The sequence below is a fragment of the Coregonus clupeaformis genome, chromosome 19 (genome assembly GCF_020615455.1).
Source record: "Coregonus clupeaformis isolate EN_2021a chromosome 19, ASM2061545v1, whole genome shotgun sequence".
NCBI classification, from domain to species: domain Eukaryota; kingdom Metazoa; phylum Chordata; class Actinopteri; order Salmoniformes; family Salmonidae; genus Coregonus; species Coregonus clupeaformis.
In genome coordinates this window covers 58,473,379-58,497,402 of record NC_059210.1, presented here as the reverse complement: position 1 = coordinate 58,497,402, position 24,024 = coordinate 58,473,379, and the positions used below count along the sequence as shown (strand labels likewise).

Genomic DNA, 24,024 nt, shown 5'->3' with positions numbered 1-24,024 from the left:
GGTCTAGGGTTTCTGGGATAATGGTGTTGATGTGAGCCATGACCAGCCTTTCAAAGCACTTCATGGCTACATACATTTACATTTTACATTTTAGTCATTTAGCAGACGCTCTTATCCAGAGCGACTTACAGGAGCAATTAGGGTTAAGTGCTTTGCTCAAGGGCACATTTACGTCATTTAGCAGACGCTCTTATCCAGAGCGACTCACCAATTGGTGCGTTCACCCTATAACCAGTGGAATAATCACTTTACACATTTTTTTTTTGTTTTGTTTTTTGGGGGGGTTTGGGGGGGGTAGAAGGATTACTTTATCCTATCCCAGGTATTCCTTAAAGAGGTGGGGTTTCAAATGTCTCCGGAAGGTGGTGAGTGACTCCGCTGTCCTGGCGTCGTGAGGGAGCTTGTTCCACCATTGGGGTGCCAGAGCAGCGAACAGTTTTGACTGGGCTGAGCGGGAACTATGCTTCCGCAGAGGAAGGGGAGCCAGCAGGCCAGAGGTGGATGAACGCAATGCCCTCGTTTGGGTGTAGGGACTGATCAGAGCCCGAAGGTACAGAGGTGCCGTTCCCCTCACTGCTCCATAGGCAAGCACCATGGTCTTGTAGCGGATGCGAGCTTCAACTGGAAGCCAGTGGAGTGTGCGGAGGAGGGGGGTGACGTGAGAGAACTTGGGAAGGTTGAACACCAGACGGGCTGCGGCATTCTGGATGAGTTGTAGGGGTTTAATGGCACAGGCAGGGAGGCCAGCCAACAGCGAGTTGCAGTAGTCCAGACGGGAGATGACAAGTGCCTGGATTAGGACCTGAGCCGCTTCCTGTGTAAGGCAGGGTCGTACTCTCCGAATGTTGTAGAGCATGAACCTGCAGGAGCGGGTCACCGCCTTGATGTTGGCGGAGAACGACAGGGTGTTGTCCAGGGTCACGCCTAGGCTCTTCGCACTCTGGGAGGAGGACACAGCGGAGTTGTCAACCGTGATGGCGAGATCATGGAACGGGCAGTCCTTCCCCGGGAGGAAGAGCAGCTCCGTCTTGCCAGGGTTCAGCTTGAGGTGGTGATCCGTCATCCATACTGATATGTCTGCCAGACATGCAGAGATGCGATTCGCCACCTGGTTATCAGAAGGGGGAAAGGAGAAGATTAGTTGTGTATCGTCAGCGTAGCAATGATAGGAGAGGCCATGTGAGGATATGACAGAGCCAAGTGACTTGGTGTACTTGGTGTACTTGGCTCAGTGAGTTGCAGTAATCCAGACGTCAGGTCCTAATCCAGGCACTTGTCATCTCCCGTCTGGATTACTGCAACTCACTGTTGGCTGGGCTCCCTGCCTGTGCCATTAAACCCCTACAACTCATCCAGAATGCCGCAGCCCGTCTGGTGTTCAACCTTCCCAAGTTCTCTCACGTCACCCCGCTCCTCCGCACACTCCACTGGCTTCCAGTTGAAGCTCGCATCTGCTACAAGACCATGGTGCTTGCCTACGTAGCTGTGAGGGGAACGGCACCTCCGTACCTTCAGGCTCTGATCAGTCCCTACACCCAAACGAGGGCATTGCGTTCATCCACCTCTGGCCTGCTGGCTCCCCTACCTCTGCGGAAGCACAGTTCCCGCTCAGCCCAGTCAAAACTGTTCGCTGCTCTGGCACCCTAATGATGGAACAAGCTCCCTCACGACGCCAGGACAGCGGAGTCACTCACCACCTTCCGGAGACATTTGAAACCCCACCTCTTTAAGGAATACCTGGGATAGGATAAAGTAATCCTTCTACCCCCCACCCCCCTTACCCCACCCCCCCAAAAAAAAACAAAAAAACATTGTAAAGTGGTTATCCCACTGGCTATAAGGTGAATGCACCAATTTGTAAGTCGCTCTGGATAAGAGCGTCTGCTAAATGACGTAAATGTAAAATGTAATGTCAGTGCTACGGGTCGGTAGTCATTTAGGCAGGTTATCTTAGTGTCCTTGGGCACGGGGACTATGGTGGTCTGCTTGAAACATGTTGGTATTACAGACTCAGTCAGGGACATGTTGAAAATGTCAGTGAAGACACTTGCCAGTTGGTCAGCACATGCTCAGAGTACACGTCCTGGTAATCCGTCTGGCCCTGCGGCCTTGTGAATGTTGACCTGCTTAAAAGTCTTACTCACATTGGCTACGGAGAGCGTGATCACATAGTCATCCGGAACAGCTGGTGCTCTCATGCATACTTCCGTGTTGCTTGCCTCGAAGCGAGCATAGAAGTGGTTTAGCTCGTCTGGTAGGCTTGTGTCACTGGGAAGCTCGCGGCTGTGCTTCCCTTTGTAGTCTGTAATAGTTTTCAAGCCCTGCCACATCCGACGAGCGTCAGAGCCGGTGTAGTACGATTCAATCTTAGTCCTGTATTGACTCTTTGCCTGTTTGATGGTTCATCGGAGGGCATAGCGGGATTTCTTAGAAGCGTCCGGGTTAGAGTCCTGCTCCTTGAAAGCGGCAGCTCTACCCTTTAGCTCAGTGCGGATGTTTCCTGTAATCCATGGCTTCTGGTTGGGGTATGTACGTACGGTCACTGTGGGGACGACATCATCGATGCACTTATTGATGAAGCCAGTGACTGATGTGGTGTACTCCTCAATGCTGTCTGAAGAATCCCGGAACATGTTCCAGTCTGTGCTAGCAAAACAGTCCTGTAAGCTTAGCATCTGTGTCATCTGACCACTTTTTTTATTAACCGAGTCACTGGTGCTTCCTGCTTTAGTTTTTGCTTATAAGCAGGAATCAGGAGGATAGAGTTATGGTCAGATTTGCCAAATGGAGGGCGAGGGAGAGCTTTGTATGCGTCTCTGTGTGTGGAGTAAAGGTGGTCTAGAGTTTTTTTTCCTCTGGTTGCACATTTAACATGCTGGTAGAAATTAGGTAGAACGGATTTAAGTTTCCCTGCATTAAAGTCCCCGGCCACTAGGAGCGCTGCCTCTGGATGAGTGTTTTCCTGTTGACTTACGGCCTTATACAGCTCATTCAGTGCAATCTTAATGCCAGCATTGGTTTGTGGTGGTAAATAGACAGCTATGAAAAATATAGATGAAAACTCTCTTGGTAAATAGTGTGGTCTACAGCTTATCATAAGATACTCTACCTCAGGCGAGCAAAACCTCGAGACTTCCTTAGTATTTGATTTTGTGCACCAGCTGTTGTTTACAAATATACACAGACCGCCACCCCTTGTCTTACCGTTCTATCCTGCCGATGTAGCGTATAGCCCGCTAGCTGTATGTTATCCATGTCGTCGTTCAGCCATGACTCGGTGAAACATAAGATATTACAGTTTTTAATGTCCCGTTGGTAGGATAACCGTAATCTTAGGTCATCCAATTTATTTTCCAATGATTGAAAATTGGCTAATAGGATTGATGGGAGCGGCAGTTTACTCGCTCGCTTTCGGATCCTTACAAGGCACCCCGACCTACGTCCACGATATCTCCGTCTCTTCCTCATGCGAATGACAGGGATTTGGGCCTTGTCGGGTGTCTGTAGGATATCCTTCGCGGCCGCCTCGTTGAAGAAAAATTATTCGTCCAATACGAGGTGAGTAATCGCTGTCCTGATATCCAGAAGCTCTTTTTGGTTATGAGAGACGATGGCAGAAACATTATGTACAAAATAAATTAGAAATAACGCAGAAAAACACACATAATAGTACAATTGGTTAGAGGGCTGTAAAACAGCAGTCATCTTCTCCGGCGCCATTCTTCGCACTAGCTACTACTAACTAGCATGACTATAGTCAGTAGCCAGCTAGTGCAAAACAACTTTGTTCAGTTGTTGTTGAGTTTATTCTATTGGCATGCTAACTTCATGATAAGTTCTGCATCTTAGCTAACATTAGTATTTTTTATTTCCTGTCAAACTGACAGTCTAATCCTTTCTTTGTGCTGCCAACCTAGGCTGTAATCGCCCCTCTAAGCCCCATGAATATTCTATGAGGGGGGCGTGTATTTCCAGGTATGAACAAAAACCAAGAGATTAAATACATTTTGTTATTTGTTTTCCTTTATTCCAATTTTGACAAAATAAATGAGAAAATAAGTCATTTTTCAAATGAAAAAATGAAAAGAAAACTGTTTTCTGTTTTTCACTCTCCGTTTTGACACGGAAATCAAAATAACAAAACGTACACGCCACGGACCGAAAAGGAATTGCAAACATGACATTGATGTATTATTTGCTCATTTGCATTTAAGATTTAATAAAGTCGAAGAAATACTTCCATAGTGGTTGGATAAATGATATGTTTCAAATACTGTAGGTGTAGCTCTGGGGTGTACTATGTATGTTTGATATCTATGTCAAGAATCTTTTTTTATTCAGCACTGTTCAATAGTGATGTGCAATAAGAATTTCATACAAAATGCTGGTACAGTGATATTCCTTTATTATGGTCATTTACCTGTACTTTACACAGATGTGACAATGCTGATTTCTCCAAACACCCTGAGAGATACCACAAATACAGCCCAGCGCAGGTGGAGGAGATGATCGTGAGACTATTTGATATCTCAGCCTGAGGTTGAGAACCTGCTTAGTTAGGTGATAATGTAAGGCCTTCACACTGCCTCTATAGGAAATAACACACTGTTGATTTGTTTCCACACTACTAATACTACAGCTACATGTGTTCATGTCTAATTGCTAAATGTATTATTCCACATATGACTGTCTAGTTTTAAACATGTTGAAATGAATCTTGTTAAAGCTCTAGTGAAGAATACACACATCTATTTATTTCACACAGAAACTCAAAAGCTAGCTTCTTGCTAGTTCTTGCTAAATTTGTGAAGACCCAAACCATAGAGAATGATAGGCCTCTAGTGGCCAAACGCCTGTATTAGCATGGGCAGCACCATGGGTCTTTAACCATTTTGAAGTAATCAACTGGGTTAAGGAAGGATCACATGATTCCATCCTGGTCATCAGTAGGGATCAGCCAATGAATTATACTCGTGAGCAAACATTCCATAACATTTACATTTACATTTTACATTTTAGTCATTTAGCAGACGCTCTTATCCAGAGCGACTTACAGTTAGTGATTACATATTTTTTTTATACTGTCCCCCCGTGGGAATCGAACCCACAACCCTGGCGTTGCAAACGCCATGCTCTATCAACTGAGCTACATCCCTGCCGGCCATTCCCTCCCCTACCCTGGACGACGCTGGGCCAATTGTGTGCCGCCCATGAGTCTCCCGGTCGCGGCCGGCTGTGACAGAGCCTGGATTCGAACCAGGATCTCTAGTGGCACAGTGAGCACTGCGATGCAGTGCCTTAGACCACTGCGCCAGTAAATTGCCAACCTTGACTTTATACCTGTTCAAATTACACACTACATGTGGCAGTATGCACCCTTTCAGTTTGTTTGCCAACTCATAGAAGTAGTAGTAGTAGAAGAAGAAAATTGGCTACTTAAATGGAGATTGCCTCAATGGCGCTGCCGGTGCGCTCACAGACATCATAATGGGAATGATATAGGAATGCTTTCTCTATCATTCTCTAGGACCCAAACAGACAAATAAAGAATTTAGTTCTCCCAGAATTCTAATTGGTTGATCTCACATCGAGAACCAAAGGAGAAATATAAAATGGCGGCTGTATAAACAATGAGGATGGTGAGATAGATACAGAAACAGATCAAGTCTACTTTGTTGGCAAAGCGATGGTGTCTAACTTCTTTCTGGTCTTGTGCAGCCATTTTGTTGAGAAACTTCACCACCTTCTGGAGGGGTGAATTCTTCTCTTCCTCTGAGGCTTTCAGTTTGATGACAGTAATATCAGGCCTGGATTCTAAACAAAGTAAATCAGAGAAACAAAAGGATAACATATTTAAAATAACATAATTAAATAAAGAGGTAAAAATGATTCAGGACATAGTTTTCAGTGACAGATTAAACATCAAATGGAGTAGCTGGCCAGACCAGCGTATACATGAGACAAATGATGGTAACAAGAAAATATACTGGGAAAGATGTCAGCTGCAAGCTTTAACTGCAGCTAAAGGGTAATAATGAAAAGGTTGTGCATCAATAAAATACAACTTGACTAGTTTATGGTGATTTAGATTATTTTTTATGGGGTACCCAGTAAAACTGGTTGCAATAACGTCATTATGACATCATGGTCAGGTTATAAATGGTTGTATAAGGACGTTTTGTTAACGTCTTCTTTGGCAACCAGAAAAATATATCTTGCTCTGTGGGTAACTGAGATGACAAAATAATTAAAAAGTTTACCCTCTTCATTGTCTGTGTCTTTAAGCGGTGAGTCTTTGGACTTGGAGAGGCTGCAGGGCCAGAGAGTGCCACACTTAGCCAGACGTGTGAGCACCATAGACTGCAACATGCTCAACACCAGGATGACCAAACAGAAACAGAAGTGCTTTCCTATGGAGAACAACAAGAGAGAGAGATGTGTGAGTGTTATATGGTGGCAGAGAGGTGCTGTATACATGAAACCGATGTCAGTGTGCTGCTAACAGTATAGCTTCCTTTACTGTCCCTGTAACATACCGGGCTAGAAATAGTGATCCTCTGCTCACAAAGGATCACTAGGATCACTGTTGCTGTTCAGGATCACTGCTCGCAAACACACGTGACCGTCCTCCTTGACAACGTACCAACCAATTGAGCTATAGAAATTTGATAGCTCCCTTGGCGACATTTCAAGCTAGCTGTGAAAAAAGCCTATGGCACGTTCTTAACTCTGTTACATACACACCCTTTATAACAAAATGCTGTTCCACGCAGAACACTCACGGATGATGGGGCTGCACTGGCCTCCTTCAGGCAGAAGATCCTTGAGGATGATGAGGAACATGATGAAGCTGAGAACCAGTGTAACCTTGAAGGAGATACGCTCACCCCCTCCCAGCGGCAGGGCAAAGCTCACCACATCAGCCACAATGATCAGTATACTGGGCAGGACCAGGGACAGAAACGGGGTTTCGGACCGCATTTTCAGCGACACCTGTGAAGACAGATTGGTAGGCCAGACTGAAATAATTAGTTTTTCGAGCTCTTGCATCTAAACGTAGCATTTGTTTAAAATTGAAAGGGAAGAGCATTACACTCCAAAATCAGACTTTGTCAGATGTTTTCAGAACTCAAAAGAAGCCTAATGTCAATGAGTCCACATGCTTCACCATCGGTTGTGCAGATCCAACTATTCCTTAACCCCAAATGAATGGGAAAAGATACGCACTGCAAATCTGGAAATTACATAGTGCTCATCTTTTCCATTAATTTGGGATTGTGACATGTAGCTGGATCTACACAATAGATAGCCTGGTATGTGTATTTATGGATCTACGCAATAGATAGCCTGGGATGTGTATTTATCTCAACGGAACACTACTTATGAAAGGTATGAAAACATCAGATACATTTTTATTTAAGTGCATTGTATTTTTAGTGTGTAAATGTTGTTTAAGCTCTGCCCTAAAAAATAGGAAGAGTAAAGTATCTTTACATGTCCCACAAAACAAAACGAATGAAATCACCAGGGAGCACTCACTAACCCATAGATAGTTGCGATCATCTCTGCCTCCTTTAGCAGTGAGTTCCACGTTCTCGGTAAGCCAATCCCCGCGGTTTGTGCTAGTCTTGCTCACAGCCCCAAAGTTCAGGAACATACCACATCCTAGAAAGGCAGATATTTTATACTAGTTCACTCATTCAAAGATCATATACCATAGCTTAATACAACAAATCATTTGTTTTAAGGGTGTAAAGATATAATTTTTTTGTTCGGTTCATTTCTTGATATTTGACTCTCTTGTTTTGGTTTTATCTTGGTTCTCAGGAGAGGATGGAAAAAACGATCACATAAATAAATACAAAATAAACGCTTAAAAAAATTGATATGATAAGAAAATAAAGATGTGAACATTTTGATCCCTACTCCAGTGGTGGTCGCCTACTGTAACAAATATTTCAGAGCCACTTTGGTGAAACAATGTCACTGGTAGGCATATCCAAACAAAACTTATTTGTTTCGTAGCGTGTGGTCTCTGAGAGAAGTGCCACATTATTTGCAAAATACAATGTAAAAAAAAGTTGTCCAAATCACCTTTAAGTAACAAACTAAATATGGAGTTGATTTGCAGGATTACCCCAATCACTCCCATAAATTTTTTTGGGTTAGCAGTGGCTAAAGTTAGCTGAAGTTTGTAGTTGCTGTTCAGAGAAAACTGAACCACAGATTACACTTTCTCCTAGCCCATATACTACTTTCAGGGTGAGGAACCATCTAACATGAAGTTGTAAAATACTGAACTTCCCCTTCAATGCTAGGCTAAAGCTTTAATTTGGGAGATAAATTAGGCCTAAAGATTGTCTATCTTTATTATAATTTACAAAGGATGGTATATTGTTAGTTTTTTCCCTCCTGAAAACCGAGCCAAAAATCAAGGACTGAACATAATAAAAATGTTTGTGAACCATTACACCCCTAATATTCACTGTGTCCAGCCCACTAACCAGCACCAAAAGACACGCAAAGGCCAATTGGATCTGCAGCATGATACAACGGCCCAAACACGTCTCTGTTACCACAAACCTGGAGGGGACGGAGTGTCAGGTACAATGATGTACAGTGCCTTCAGAAAGTATTCAGACCCCTTGACCTTTTCCACATTTTGTTATGTTACAGCCTTATTCTAAAATGGATTAAAAAATAAATAAATCCTCAACAATCTACACACAATACCCAATAATGACAAAGTGAAAACAGGTTTTTAGAATTTTTTGCACATTGATTAAAAAATACCTTATTTACATAAGCATTCAGACCCTTTGCTATGAGACTCGAAATTGAGCTCAGGTGCATCCTGTTTACATTGATCATCCTTGAGATGTTTCTACAACTTGATTGGAGTCCACCTGTGGTAAATTCAATTGATTGGACATGATTTGGGAAGGCACACACCTGTCTATTTAAGATCCCACAGTTGACAGTACATGTCAGAGCAAAAACTAAGCCATGAGGTCGAAGGAATTGTCCGTAGAGCTCCGAGACAGGATTGTGTCGAGGCACAGATCTGGAAAGGGTACCAAAATATGTCTGCAGCATTGAAGGTCCCCAAGAACACAGTGGCCTCTATCATTCTTAAATGGAATTAGTTTGGAACCACCAAGACTCTTCCTAGAGCTGGCCGCCCGGCCAAACTGAGCAATCGGGGGAGAAGGGCCTTGATCAGGGAGGTGACCAAGAACCCGATGGTCACTCTGACAGAGCTCCAGAGTTTCCTCTGTGGAGATGGGAGAACCTTCCAAAAGGACAACCATCTCTGCAGCACTTCAACAATCAGGCCTTTATGGTAGAGTGGCCAGACGGACGCTGCTGTGGGGGATTATTTTCAGCAGCAAGGACTGGGAGACTAGTCGGGATCGAGGGAAAGATGAATGGAGCAAAGTACAGGAGTGGCTTCAGGACAAGTCAATGAATGTCCTTGAGTTTTCCAGCCAGAGCCCGGACTTGAACCCGTTCTAACATCTCTGGAGAGACCTGAAAATAGCTGTGCAGCGACGCGCCCCATCCAACCTGACAGAGCTTGAGAGGATCTGCAGAGAAGAATGGGAGGAACTCCCCAAATACAGGTGTGCCAAGCTTGTAGCGTCATACCCAAGAAGACTCGAGGCCGTAATTGCTGCCAAAGGTGCTTCAACAAAGTACTGAGTAAAGGTCTGAATACTTATGTAAATATGATATTTCATTTTTTTTATTTGTAAGAAATTTGCAAATAATTCAAAAAACCTGTTTTTGCTTTGTTATTATGGGATATTGTGTGTAGATTGATGAAGAAAAAACCCAATTTAATCAATTTTAGAATAAGGCTGTAACGTAACAAAATGTTGAAAAAGTCAAGGGGTCTGAGTACTTTCCGAATGCACTGTATACACTACATGACAGATGGGGGCCGCTGTGTTGAAGCCACCATGCCTCCATCTTGGCACTCCCCCACCACTGCGCCACTCGGTCTAAGGCACTGCATCGCAGTGCTAACTGTGCCACTAGAGATCCTGGTTCGAATCCAGGCTCTGTCGCAGCCGGCCGCGACCGGGAGACTCATGGGCGGCGCACAATTGGCCCAGCAGGGATGGGGAGGGAATGGCCGGCAGGGATGTAGCTCAGTTGATAGAGCATGGCGTTTGCAACGCCAGGGTTGTGGGTTCGATTCCCATGGGGGGCCAGTATAAAAAATATATATATAATGTATTCACTAACTGTAAGTCACTCTGGATAAGAGCGTCTGCTAAATGACTAAAATGTAAAATGTAAATGTATTGTAAAAATATATACAGTGGGGAGAACAAGTATTTGATACACTGCCGATTTTGCAGGTTTTCCTACTTACAAAGCATGTAGAGGTCTGTAATTTTTATCATAGGTACACTTCAACTGTGAGAGACGGAATCTAAAACAAAAATCCAGAAAATCACATTGTATGATTTTAAAGTAATTAATTAGCATTTTATTGCATGACATAAGTATTTGATCACCTACCAACCAGTAAGAATTCCGGCTCTCACTGACCTGTTAGTTTTTCTTTAAGAAGCCCTCCTGTTCTCCACTCATTACCTGTATTAACTGCACCTGTTTGAACTCGTTACCTGTATAAAAGACACCTGTCCACACACTCAATCAAACAGACTCCAACCTCTCCACAATGGCCAAGACCAGAGAACTGTGTAAGGACATCAGGGATAAAGTGTAGACCTGCACAAGGCTGGGATGGGCTACAGGACAATAGGCAAGCAGCTTGGTGAGAAGGCAACAACTGTTGGCGCAATTATTAGAAAATGGAAGAAGTTCAAGATGACAATCAATCATCCTCGGTCTGGGGCTCCATTTAAGATCTCACCTTGTGGGGCATCAATGATCATGAGGAAGGTGAGGGATCAGCCCAGAACTACACGGCAGGACCTGGTCAATGACCTGAAGAGAGCTGGGACCACAGTCTCAAAGAAACACTAGTAACACACTAGTAACACACTACGCCGTCATGGATTAAAATCCTGCAGCGCACGCAAGGTCCCGCTGCTCAAGCCAGCGCATGTCCAGGCCCGTCTGAAGTTTGCCAATGACCATCTGGATGATCCAGAGGAGGAATGGGAGAAGGTCATGTGGTCTGATGAGACAAAAATATAGCTTTTTGGTCTAAACTCCACTCTCTGTGTTTGGAGGAAGAAGGATGAGTACAACCCCAAGAACACCATCCCAACCGTGAAGCATGGAGGTGGAAACATCATTCTTTGGGGATGTTTTTCTGCAAAGGGGACAGGACGACTGCACCGTATTGAGGGGAGGATGGATGGGGCCATGTATCGCGAGATCTTGGCCAACAACCTCCTTCCCTCAGTAAGAGCATTGAAGATGGGTCGTGGCTGGGTCTTCCAGCATGACAACGACCTGAAACACAGCCAGGGCAACTAAGGAGTGGCTACGTAAGAAGCATCTCAAGGTCCTGGAGTGGCCTAGCCAGTCTCCAGACCTGAACCCAATAGAAAATCTTTGGAGGGAGCTGAAAGTCCGTATTGCCCAGCGACAGCTCTGAAACCTGAAGGATCTGGAGAAGGTCTGTATGGAGGAGTGGGCCAAAATCCCTGCTGCAGTGTGTGCAAACCTGGTCAAGACCTACAGGAAACGTATGATCTCTGTAAGGTTTCTGTACCAAATATTAAGTTCTGCTTTTCTGATGTATCAAATACTTATGTCATGCAATAAAATGCAAATGAATGACTTAAAAATCATACAATGTGATCTTCTGGATTTTTGTTTTAGATTCCGTCTCTCACAGTTGAAGTGTACCTATGATAAAAATGACAGACCTCTACATGCTTTGTAAGTAGGAAAACCTGCGAAATCGGCAGTGTATCAAATACTTGTTCTCCCCACTGTATATTTTGGAAGCATTTATTAATCTCTACATTCATTTTCACCACATTTATTCTATTACAGACACCATATAAACGCATTGAATAGCAGCTTCATACATGGATAAACAGATAGTCCCCCAAATAAATCTAAAATAAGTTTGTTCTGAAGTGTCTGTCCTATATCTGAGAGATATAAGAAAGATCAGGAAACTATTATTATTTTATTTATTTATTATTTAACTCCTTATTTTAGGCACTAAACTCTCATATATTCTTCCTTTCATTTTTTCAACTGGTACCCGGCTACCTTCACACTAGTCTGGTGAGGCTTGTGGACTTCCGTGTTCGTGAGAGACTCACCTTTCCATAGAGGGGTAATATTAGTGATGCAAAAAAACAGATATCTCTATCTTAAATGGACAAATTTGATTGGGATTTTGTATTATTATGCTAATTAGATGTCCACAGGGGCGCGGACATTGACTCCAGGGGTTTTTAAAGTATAATGTTTAGAGATTACTAATGTTACTGTCGCCACTACAACAAAACAATACTTAAATACATGTAATTTTATCCTTGAAACATTTAATTGAAATACTGTAGAATTCCATTCATTCTTATGGAGGACTGTTCCTACTGGGGAGTGCCAATATGGCCGACCGGTGGCTTCAAAGCCTCTCAATGGCCAATACATAGCATCAGCAATCCAGGGTTTATATACAGTTCCTTCAGAAAGTATTCATACCCCTTGACTTGTGTTACACATCTTGGTTGTGTTGCCATCTGGATTTGGGGATTTTCTCCCATTCTTCCTTGCAGATTTTCTCAAGCTCTGTTAAGTTAGATGGGGAGTGGCGATGAACAGTACTTTTCAAGTCTTTTCAATGGGATTCAAGTCTGGGCTTTGGCTGGGCCACAAAATGACTTTCACACTCTTGTTCTGAAGCCATTCCAAGGTTGCTTTGGCTGTATGCTTGTGGTCATTGTCCTGTTGGAACGTAAATCTTTGGCCCAGTCTAAGGTCGTTTGCACTCTGAAGCAGGTTCTCATCAATGATTTGCCTGTATTTGGCTCCATTCATTGTTCCCTCTATCCCTACCAGTCTCCCAATCCATGCTGCTGAAAATCATCCCCATAGCATGATGCTGCCACAACGGTAGGGATGGTGTTAGACGACTGATGAGCTGTGCCTGGTTTTCTCCAGACATAGTGGTTTGCATTCAGGCCAAAGAGTTCAATTTTTGTCTCATCAGACCACAGAAGTCTTTAATGTGCCTTTTTGCAAACTCCAGGCGTGCTGTCATGTGTCTTTTTCTCAGGAGTGGCTTCCGTCTGGCCCCTCTCCCATAAAACCCAGATTAGTGAAGTGCTGTAGAGACTGTTGTCCTTCTGGCAAGTTCTCCCATCTCAGCCAAGGAACTCTGTAGTTCTGTCAGAGTGGTCATTGAGTTCTTGGTTACCTCCCTGACCAAGGTCCTTCTTTCCCAGTTGCTCAGTTTGGTCAGACGGCCAGCTCTAGTCTGGGTACTTCCATATTTTGTAAATTTCCCAATGATGGAGACCACTGTGCTCTTGGAAACTTTCAACACTCTAGAAATTATTTTATACCCTTCTCCAGATATACTGTCACAGATCTGGGAGATCTACGCACAGTTCCTAGGACTTCATGGTGTAATTTCTGCTCTGACATGCACTGTCAACTGTAGGACCTTACATAAACAGGTACATTCCAATCAAGTTGTAGTGACATCTCAAGGATGATCAAAGGAAATTGGATGCACCTGAGCTCGATTTGTAGTGTCATAGCAAAGGGGTGTGAATACTTATGTAAATTAGATTTCTGTATTTCATTTTCAATAAATATGCAAACATTTCTAAAAACGTTTTCATATGGGGTGTTGTATGTAGATGCGTGAGAGAGAAAATATATTTAATCAATTTTGAATTCAGGCTGTAACAACAAAATGTGGAATAAGTCAAGGGGTATGAATACTTTCTGAAGGCACTGTACATCATTGGTCAGGAGGGAGGACAGTCAGGGAGCAAAGAAAATTCCAAAGACGACAAATAAACTGAATTGCAGTTGGCTATACAGATAAAACAAAACGTTTTAGTTGTTTTTGGTAACATCCTGTTTTTAATAAGGTCTTTGGTAAGTAATTGTGTGCAAGAGCCATTTAGCAGACAGAATGAGGCTGAAATTATGCACTTACCTCTAAGTGCCCACACATTGATGGCGATGGGGCAGAAATCTGAAGCGAAGGGGTAATTGTACAGATTGACCTCACAGCCCACCACAGTATTCATGATGACCATGTGCTCTATAGTCCCGTTGCTGTGCACCAGCAAATCCTTGTTGCCGTGCTTCATCGTTGTTTGCACTCTAGATATGAGAGGTTGAGGATAGACAACTGAGGATTGATCTACTGAAACTGTCACACCTAACCATTTAGCCACTCAAAACATAAATACTGTATCTCTAATTGATTTCTGTAGATCTTTCACTCACTATTTAGAAGATCATGTTATAAAAGGAATCAAGAATAAATTTAACATAGGTTATTGTATTCTGTTGTAAGTGGACTCACCCATTAGTCACATGGAGTTCAGGAGTCCAGATTTTGCTAACAGGCAGGACCACCATATAATGATGATAGACTGATGTGTCCCATGATAAGTCAGGGTCTTCCCAAGACTGTAGTTTAGAATCATAATCATGAGTAGTATTACAAAATGTCACATTTACTTGAATGTCTCATTGGATTTTTTATGTGTACGTACCAACATAACTTGCAGATGACTCTCGAAGCGGAGGCCTTTTGTGTCCTATTAGGAAGATAATAAGTAAGGGATGAATGTCAACATTCTGTACATTACCTTGGAAAGAAACGGTGAATCATGTGTTGTTATATTGTTGTAAGTATGTTGAAGAGAGGGAAAGATGGAATTGTAGGGTCATTGAGGTTTTATGGGGTTGGGGGGGGGGTGTCTATTAGAAGTTAGTAGGGCTCTTTTTTTATTTCCTCAGAAGTACTGAGTTAGGTAGGATGATTTAGAAATGTTGTAAACCATGATTGACCACACACTCTAGCACCGTAGGTGGCGGCATTCACCTTTGTAGCTCAGCTGGTAGAGCACGGCGCTTGTAACGCCAAGGTAGTGGGTTCGATCCCCGGGACCACCCATACACAAAAAAAATATGTATGCACGCATGACTGTAAGTCGCTTTGGATAAAAGCGTCTGCTAAATGGCATATTATTATTATTATTATTTTAACGTTGGTTTGCGGACCGCCATTATATCATAGAAGAAGAAGAAGTTTACCTTGGAAATAATTGACTACGCAGCGGGACGAGGTGGAGCCAAGTCCCTTTGCAGAGTTAATTTTTCTAAGGTAATGTACAGAACTGAGGCGTTTATCCCGCTTATACCACAGTTGCCAAAGAAAACAATACTGAAGCACACATTTACCGGTATAAATACTATTTTGTCATTGATATTTTTATAAGATAATTCATACTTTCTCATCTTTTAATTGCTAGAGACCCAGTCGTTCGTTCTATTTGTTGTGCTCGCTGGCAACCTTCTTGTCCCTTTCTTGCTAGTTAGCCAACTAGCTATGGCTAACACAGTCACGACCTCTGCTGCCAGAATAACAGCAAAGTAGCTGCATTTGCATTTTTTTAAACTTTTTTCTATTGGCATTAATTTGGATACATCCATAACAATGAGCTGATCAAGCCTGATTTTGCCTGGCATAGCTAGATACGTTTGCCTTTCCGTCCTCATTACGAGGAGATCGCATTGCATATCAAAACACTAGGCTAGAAGCTAGCTAAATAGTTTGTTGCTAGCAAATCTGCCAATATGGGAACCTAATTCAAAAATACCAGTTGCTGAAAACAGCTGGTCAAATTTAAAACGTGGGATGATTTGACAGCATAGCGCCACCGTCATGACTGCAAAAATTCATGTTCATCACTCACCACATTAGGTCATCTGACGCTCACAAAAAAATAAGTATCTGAAAAACAAATCAGTGCTAGCTAGCTAAGTTTTTCCTTGTTGTACCTGCGTTTACAATGTATCCAATTTCGGTTTGTGTGGTTGTTGGTTTAGCTTTCTGTAACTTTGTAGCAAGTATGGTCTGCATGTGTAGGCACATAATGTGTCATAATCCAGATATCTTTTCCAACTGTCCCGATATATTTTTCAACTGTCCCGTTAGCTGGTTTTAATGTCCATTTTAGAATGCCATTTTAGCCAATTGTAAATGAGTATTCAACAATGCTGTGGTATAATTAATCATCACATAATGATACAACTGTCAATAGGTTATCTCTGAAACTCATCACATTGTACAAAACTCAATTAAAAGGAACAGAAAGGGACTTACGACAGACAGAGTTTCATACACTATTGAAGGCACACTGATATTTGAGATGCATGATGGAGACTGTGGCTGACTCAGAGCTTCTTTCGCAATCAGCATGCTGGCCAGACATCGACGTGTCGTACAGGATGGTGTGGTTGCACTGGATGAAGTGACTGTGTTGGATGGTTGGTTTGCACTAGCTGTGTTGGATGGTTGGTTTGCACTAGCTTTGTTGGATGGTTGGTTTGCACTAGCTGTGTTGGATGGTTGGTTTGCACTGGCTGTGTTGGATGGTTGGTTTGCACTGGCTGTGTTGGATGGTTGGTTTGCAATGGTTGTGTTGGATGGTTGGTCTGCACTGGCTGTGTTGGATGGTTGGTCTGCACTGGCTGTGTTGGATGGTTGGTTTGCACTGGCTGTGTTGGATGGTTGGTTTGCACTGGCTGTGTTGGATGGTTGGTTTGCACTGGCTGTGTTGGATGGTTGGTTTGCACTGGCTGTGTTGGATGGTTTGTTTGCACTGGCTGTGTTGGATGGTTGGGCTGCATTGGATGTAGTAGTGGATGTATTGGATGCATTGGCTGGAGTCATTTCACTAGCTGAAATGGCTGCATTGGATAGAGGTTCTGCTGCAGATACTGTGGAACCAGAGACGGGTATTTAATTTCAGAATAATACATTGAATTTATATAGCGATTTTATAGGAACCAATTATGCCTTCCAATATTTCAACAACCACCGTACAATAAATAACAAACTGAATCTAAATGAAATGGGATAAGGTTGTTGCATGGCTTCATAGTAGCAGATAGGAATCTCATTGGTCACTGAATGGAGGAACGTATAATGCCCCGCCCATTAGACAATCGCATTCACATTGTCATGCTGTGTCACACGGTTGCTAAGCTAATCGTCACGAAATCCCTTGCAGAAAGTCAAGTTATGAGTCTAGAAACTGCTTATTTTCTTAAAAAGTATGTAATGTCATGAATCAAAAACTAAAACAAGTTAAATATCTCAGATCCCTGGAAATATTTATAATTTTGTGCTTCTTTTTCACATAATTCATGCTAATGTTGGGGTTTTGAGCTAGTGCCCAATTGACTCCCATTCACTCCTTGAAGGAGTCCACTCCTTGTCCTAGATTTACCCAGAATGCCCATTGACAACGCATGGGCAATGTACACAATGGCCGTTAATACGAATCAAATGGAGTTTCCCATCTCCCCATTTAGAGTATTTCTGAAGGCTTCATAGTAGTGACTCAATATCTGTGAAAAGTGATCTAAACCTGATACTCTATCACTAGTCTTTATCACTACTGATTTAAAGCACAAGTGGGCACTGGAAAACAACCTACTACGTGGCCAGCTTTTAGTGCAAAATGTTATACAGCTTCAATACACTTAAATGTATTTTAATGTTTTATTTCTAATTGTTTTCATGACTTTAATAAAATAGTCTGTTTGAAAGGCAATGGGCTGCATTTTTCACACGTAGCCCAAGCAGTGTGCCAAAATGGGACAAGGCAGTTTTTCAAAAAACATATTTTGAATATTGCAGCTTGTGATAACCGTGTGTAACGCTTGTTTCACAATGTTTACTTCATATATGCTAATAGGAATGATAAAGATGATATTCTTCTAGTGCAATTTTTGCCTGTTTTAAGAGGAGTAAAATGCAGCTCAATATCTTACCTGTTAACAAGAGTAGGGAGAAGAGACAACATTTCAGCTTGCTGTGGTCCATGGGTCTCATCCCTGCACGTCCTCCTGTCACAAAGCATATAGAGTCAGTTGGACATTGGTATACAGTCTTAGGAGAAATTAAGACGAGTTTCCTCTAATGAAACTGTTAGAAGAAGGACTGAAAACCTACCTTTAGCTGCTTAGTGATCACCACTTGCCTTCTCCTGTCCTCTCTAGCCAATGCCTCACCTGGGATGACCCTTATAAAGGCTGCTCTGGAACATTTTGTCACAGCAGTTTTCCACGAGAACATACACACCCCTACAAACTGTCTACATGTGAATATGATCCTCGATATTGTACAGGATGTGCTTGGCTATAATCCCAAAATAATGAGTTTTTAAATTAACCTTCCAGGATTCATTTCACCATCTTGTGTAAACAACCACAACAGACTGGTAATTACTATTTGTGACTGGTCAGAAGGGGATTTACTGTACCTCCACCTGCCATTAAACCCTACAGTTGGCTGTATGTTAAACTGGACCTCAATAGGACCGTAGGCTATTATCATATTGTTGAGCATACAGACTTCATACATACAATAATACAAAAGGGATTGAGTTGGTTTATTTGAAAAAAAGACAAAGCATTGTGGTTTCAGTGGTACTGCTTCCTCTCTGGGTAATGGAGAAAGGTTGCCAACTCCTCACTAGTGGTTCATAAAGCAGCTTGTTTTGACAGCTGGTTGTGGACTAATTGTCTGGACATCTGAACCTACCCACAGTTTAAATTAGAGAGTAACTCTGACTGATGTAAAACTGTTTATGTATAGCATCAGAAGGGTTAGCACGGTGGTCCTTCCTCTGATGAAAGCATCAGGAACAACTGAATCATTTACAGACTTTTCTGTTGAGAGTAACTGGATGTACTGGGGAGGTCCACATGTACACTGCACCTCTACCATGACGACAGTAGATGGGTCATGGCAAAAATGGTATGCTGCTGATGTGCGTTTCAGCAGAAATGTTCCGTTACTGTGTGTTTGAGATCCATAGAGATGCGTATATACCATGCCATTTCTAGTCTCTAAACATGGCAGAAAAACTCATGGGGGCAGTTCCCCAGACACACATTAAGGTTATTCCTGGACTAAAGCTTTTTCAATGGCGGTTCTCTGCTTAATTTGTGTCGGGGAAACCGGCCCATTATGTCTTTATCTCTTCACACCGCAGGAGGAATTTATAATAAGCATGATCCATAAAATACTATTTGTCGAGAAATACATACAGATATCTTACAAACGCTCCATGTAAGTTAAAACGTTAATGGGTGTAATCAAGCACACAGCCATGCAATGTCCATAGACAAACATTGGCAGTAGAACGGCCTTACTGAAGAGCTCAGTGACTTTTAACGTGGCACAGTCAAAGGATGCCACCTTTCCAACAAGTCAGTTCGTCAAATTTCTGCCCTGCCAGAGCTGCCCCGGTCAACTGTAAGTGCTGTTATTGTGAAGTGGAAATGTCTAGGAGCAACAACGGCTCAGCCGTGAAGTGGTAGGCCACACAAGCTCACAGAACGGTACCGCTGAAGCGCGCAGCGCGTAAAAATCGTCTGTCCTCGGTTGCAACACTGAGTTCCAAACTGCCTCTGGAAGCAACGTCAGCACTGTTCATCGGGAGCTTCATGAAATGGGATTCCATGGTCGAGCAGCCGCACACAAGCCTAAGATCACCATGCTCAATGCCAAGCATTGGCTGGAGTGGTGTAAAGCTCGCCGCCATTGGACTCAAAAGTAGTGGAAACGCGTTCTCTGGCGTGATGAATCACGCTTCACCATCTGGCAGTCCAATGAAAGATCTGGGCTTGGCAGATGCCAGGAGAATGCTACCTGCCCGAATGCATAGTGCCAACTGTAAAGTTTGGTGGAGGGAGAATAATGGTCTGGGGCTGTTTTTCATGGTTCGGGCTAGGCCCCTTAGTTCCAGTGAAGGGACATCTTATTGCTACAGCATACAATGACAATCTAGACGATTCTATGCTTCAGACTTTGTGGCAACAGTTTGGGGAAGGCCCTTTCCTGTTTCAGCATGACAAAGCAAGGTCCATACAGAAATTGTTTGTCGAGATCAGTGTGGAAGAACTTGACTGGCATGCACAGAGCCCTGACCTCAACCCCATCGAACACCTTTGGGATGAATTGGAATGCAGACTGTAAGCCAGGCCTAATCACCTAGTGCCCAACCTCACTAATGCTCTTGTTTGCTGAATGGAAGCAAGTCCCCGCAGCAGTGTTCCAACATCTACTGGAAAGCCTTCACAGAAGAGTGGAGGCTGTTATAGCAGCAAAGGGGGACCAACTCCATATTTTTGCCCATGATTTTGGAATAAGATGTTATGGTTTTGGAATAAGATGTTCGACAAGCAGGTGTCCACATACTTTTGGTCATGTAGTGTATGTCGGTCTGGTCCTACCAATAACTGACGCTTATATAAACAGACATATGAATCATCCTTACCTACTCAACACCCCTCTGAAACAAAGTTGTATTTTAATAATCACTATACAATATTTGCCAAAAGAGCACTATGGTAAATATGAGACAAAAAGTGGTTGGCCAGACCAAGCAGACATCCAAATGTGCCTCTTTTCAAAGAAGCCTTCTTCAGATACAGTGGGGGAAAAAAGTATTTAGTCAGCCACCAATTGTGCAAGTTCTCCCACTTAAAAAGATGAGAGAGGCCTGTAATTTTCATCATAGGTACACGACAACTATGACAGACAAATTGAGAATTTTTTTTCCAGAAAATCACATTGTAGGATTTTTAATGAATTTATTTTCAAATTATGGTGGAAAATAAGTATTTGGTCACCTACAAACAAGCAAGATTTCTGGCTCTCACAGACCTGTAACTTCTTCTTTAAGAGGCTCCTCTGTCCTCCACTCGTTACCTGTATTAATGGCACCTGTTTGAACTTGTTATCAGTATAAAAGACACCTGTCGACAACCTCAAACAGTCACACTCCAAACTCCACTATGGCCAAGACCAAAGAGCTGTCAAAGGACACCAGAAACAAAATTGTAGACCTGCACCAGGCTGGGAAGACTGAATCTGCAATAGGTAAGCAGCTTGGTTTGAAGAAATCAACTGTGAGAGCAATTATTAGGAAATGGAAGACATACAAGACCACTGATAATCTCCCTCGATCTGGGGCTCCACGCAAGATCTCACCCCAAGGGGTCAAAATGATCACAAGAACGGTGAGCGAAAATCCCAGAACCACACGGGGGGACCTAGTGAATGACCTGCAGAGAGCTGGGACCAAAGTAACAAAGCCTACCATCAGTAACACACTACGCCGCCAGGAACTCAAATCCTGCAGTGCCAGATGTGTCCCCCTGCTTAAGCCAGTACATGTCCAGGCCCATCTGAAGTTTGCTAGAGTGCATTTGGATGATCCAGAAGAGGATTGGGAGAATGTCATATGGTCAGATGAAACCAAAATATAACTTTTTGGTTAAAACTCAACTCGTCGTGTTTGGAGGACAAATCATGCTGAGTTGCATCCAAAGAACACCATACCTACTGTGAAGCATGGGGGTGGAAAAATCATGCTTTGGGGCTGTTTTTCTGCAAAGGGACCAGGACGACTGATCCGTGTAAAGGAAAGAATGAATGGGGCCATGTATCGTGAGATTTTAAGTGAAAACCTCCTTCCATCAGCAAGGGCATTGAAGATGAAACGTGGCTGGGTCTTTCAGCATGAAAATGATCCCAAACACACCGCCCGGGCAACGAAGGAGTGGCTTCGTAAGAAGCATTTCAAGGTCCTGGAGTGGCCTAGCCAGTCTCCAGATCTCAACCCCATAGAAAATCTTTGGAGGGAGTTGAAAGTCCGTGTTGCCCAGTGACAGCCCCAAAACATCACTGCTCTAGAGGAGATCTGCATGGAGGAATGGGCCAAAATACCAGCAACAGTGTGTGAAAACCTTGTGAAGACTTACAGAAAACGTTTGACCTGTGTCATTGCCAACAAAGGGTATATAACAAAGTATTGAGACACTTTTGTTATTGACCAAATACTTATTTTCCACCATAATTTGCAAATAAATTCATTAAAAATCCTACAATGTGATTTTCTGGATTTTTTTCCCTCATTTTGTCTGTCATAGTTGACGTGTACCTATGATGAAAATTACAGGCCTCTCTCATCTTTTTAAGTGGGAGAACTTGCACATGTCACACCCTGGCTCTGGGACTCATTATGTTGAGCCAGGGTGTGTTCATTCTATGTGTGTATTTCTATGTTGGGTATTCTGTTGTGTTTATTTCTATGTTGGCTAGAGTGACTCCCAATTAGAGGCAACGAGTGTCAGCTGTCGTTGGTTGTCTCTGATTGGGAGCCATATTTATACTGTCTATTTTCCCTTTGTGTTTGTGGGTTCTTGTTCCGTGTTCGGTCATTGATACCGTGGACTTCACGAGTCGTTTCTTGTTTTGTATTGTGTTTACACTTTAACTAATTAAAGTATGTTCGTTCATCACGCTGCGCCTTGGTCTCTCCCTGACGATCGTGACAGAAGAACCCACCATGCAACGACCAAGCAGCGTGTCCAGGGGCAGCTCTTGGGCTGGACATGGGAGGAAGCGCCGGGAGAAGAGACGGTGGAGGCGCGCCGTAGAGAGGAGCAGGCAGCCTGGACATGGGAGGAGATATTGGACGGTAAAGGGTCCTGGACTTGGGAGGAAATCCTGGCCGGGATGGATCGCCGGCCATGGAGTGAGACAGTGGAGAGGCGACGGAGAGAGGAGCAACGGCGTGATCAGGGTCGTCATCGGACGGTCGAGAGGCAACCCCAGAAATTTTTTAGGGGGGGGCACACGGCATGGACGACGGGGCTGACGGAGGAAAAAAAGGGGCGGATTCAGAAGGCCACCAGGTTACGGATACACCGCCCTGTACGTTCTGTGCGGATGCCTCACACAGAGTGTGTGAGGGTAGGCATTCAGCCAGGACGGGTTGTGGCCGCTCTTCACTCCAGGTCTCCTATCCGTCTCCACAGCCCGGTTCGGCCTGTCCCTGCTCCACGCACCAAGCCTACGGTGTGCGTCGCCAGCCCAGTCCGGCCAGTCCCTGCTTCACGCACCAAGCCTACGGTGTGCGTCGCCAGCCCGGTCCGGCCTGTCCCTGCTCCACGCACCAAGCCTACGGTGTGCGTCGACAGCCCAGCCCGGCCTGTCCCTCTCCACGCACCAAGCCTACGGTGTGCGTCGCCAGCCCAGCCCGGCCTGTCCCTGCTCCACGCACCAAGCCTACGGTGTGCGTCGACAGCCCAGCCCGGCCTGTCCCTGCTCCACGCACCAAGCCTACGGTGTGCGTCGCCAGCCCGGTCCGGCCTGTCCCTGCTCCACGCACCAAGCCTACGGTGTGCGTCGCCAGCCCAGTCCGGCCAGTCCCTGCTCCACGCACCAAGCCTACGGTGTGCGTCGCCAGCCCGGTCCGGCCTGTCCCTGCTCCACGCACCAAGTCTACGGTGCGCGTCGCCAGCCCGGCCCGGCCTGTTCCTGCCACTCGCACCAAGTATACGGTGCGCGTCGCCAGCCCGGCCCGGCCTGTTCCTGCCACTCGCACCAAGTCTACGGTGCGCGTCGCCAGCCCGGCCCGGCCTGTTCCTGCCACTCGCACCAAGTATATGGTGTGCGTCGCCAGCCCGGCCCGGCCTGTTCCTGCCACTCGCACCAAGTCTACGGTGCGCGTCGCCAGCCCGGCCCGGCCTGTTCCTGCCACTCGCACCAAGCCAGGGGTGCGAGTCGTCAGCCTGGTAAGGCCCGTCCCTCCTCCACGCACCAAGCCAGGGGTGCGAGTCGTCAGCCTGGTAAGGCCCGTCCCTCCTCCACGCACCAAGCCAGGGGTGCGCGTCGTCAGCCTGGTAAGGCCCGTTCCTCCTCCACGCACCAAGCCAGGGGTGCGCGTCGTCAGTCCAGCACAACCCGTGCCTGGGTCACCGGTGCCTGGTGAGGTACCGGTCAACTGCTCCACTATGGAGCTG

At 44.4% G+C, this 24,024-nt stretch overlaps 1 protein-coding gene across 2 annotated transcripts in view; it reads right to left on the bottom strand.

The window, feature by feature from the left end:
* Window positions 1-5,397: 5,397 nt before the first annotated feature.
* LOC121551884 (5-hydroxytryptamine receptor 3A-like) overlaps window positions 5,398-24,024 on the bottom strand; it is a 43,336-nt gene continuing 24,709 nt past the window's right edge. The window contains exons 1-7 of one of the 2 annotated variants that reach the window (XM_045205186.1): window positions 14,685-14,736; window positions 14,492-14,598; window positions 14,117-14,286; window positions 7,544-7,665; window positions 6,783-6,993; window positions 6,261-6,410; window positions 5,398-5,814 (exon numbers count right to left, since the gene is read on the bottom strand). In XM_045205186.1, the coding sequence (XP_045061121.1) occupies window positions 5,552-5,814; window positions 6,261-6,410; window positions 6,783-6,993; window positions 7,544-7,665; window positions 14,117-14,286; window positions 14,492-14,598; window positions 14,685-14,690 (1,029 nt within the window). In that variant the 5' untranslated portion in view covers window positions 14,691-14,736 and the 3' untranslated portion in view covers window positions 5,398-5,551. Of the gene's footprint in view, window positions 5,815-6,260; window positions 6,411-6,782; window positions 6,994-7,543; window positions 7,666-14,116; window positions 14,287-14,491; window positions 14,599-14,684; window positions 14,737-24,024 lie in introns of those variants that run through there. The other variant, XM_045205185.1, reaches the window with a different exon arrangement.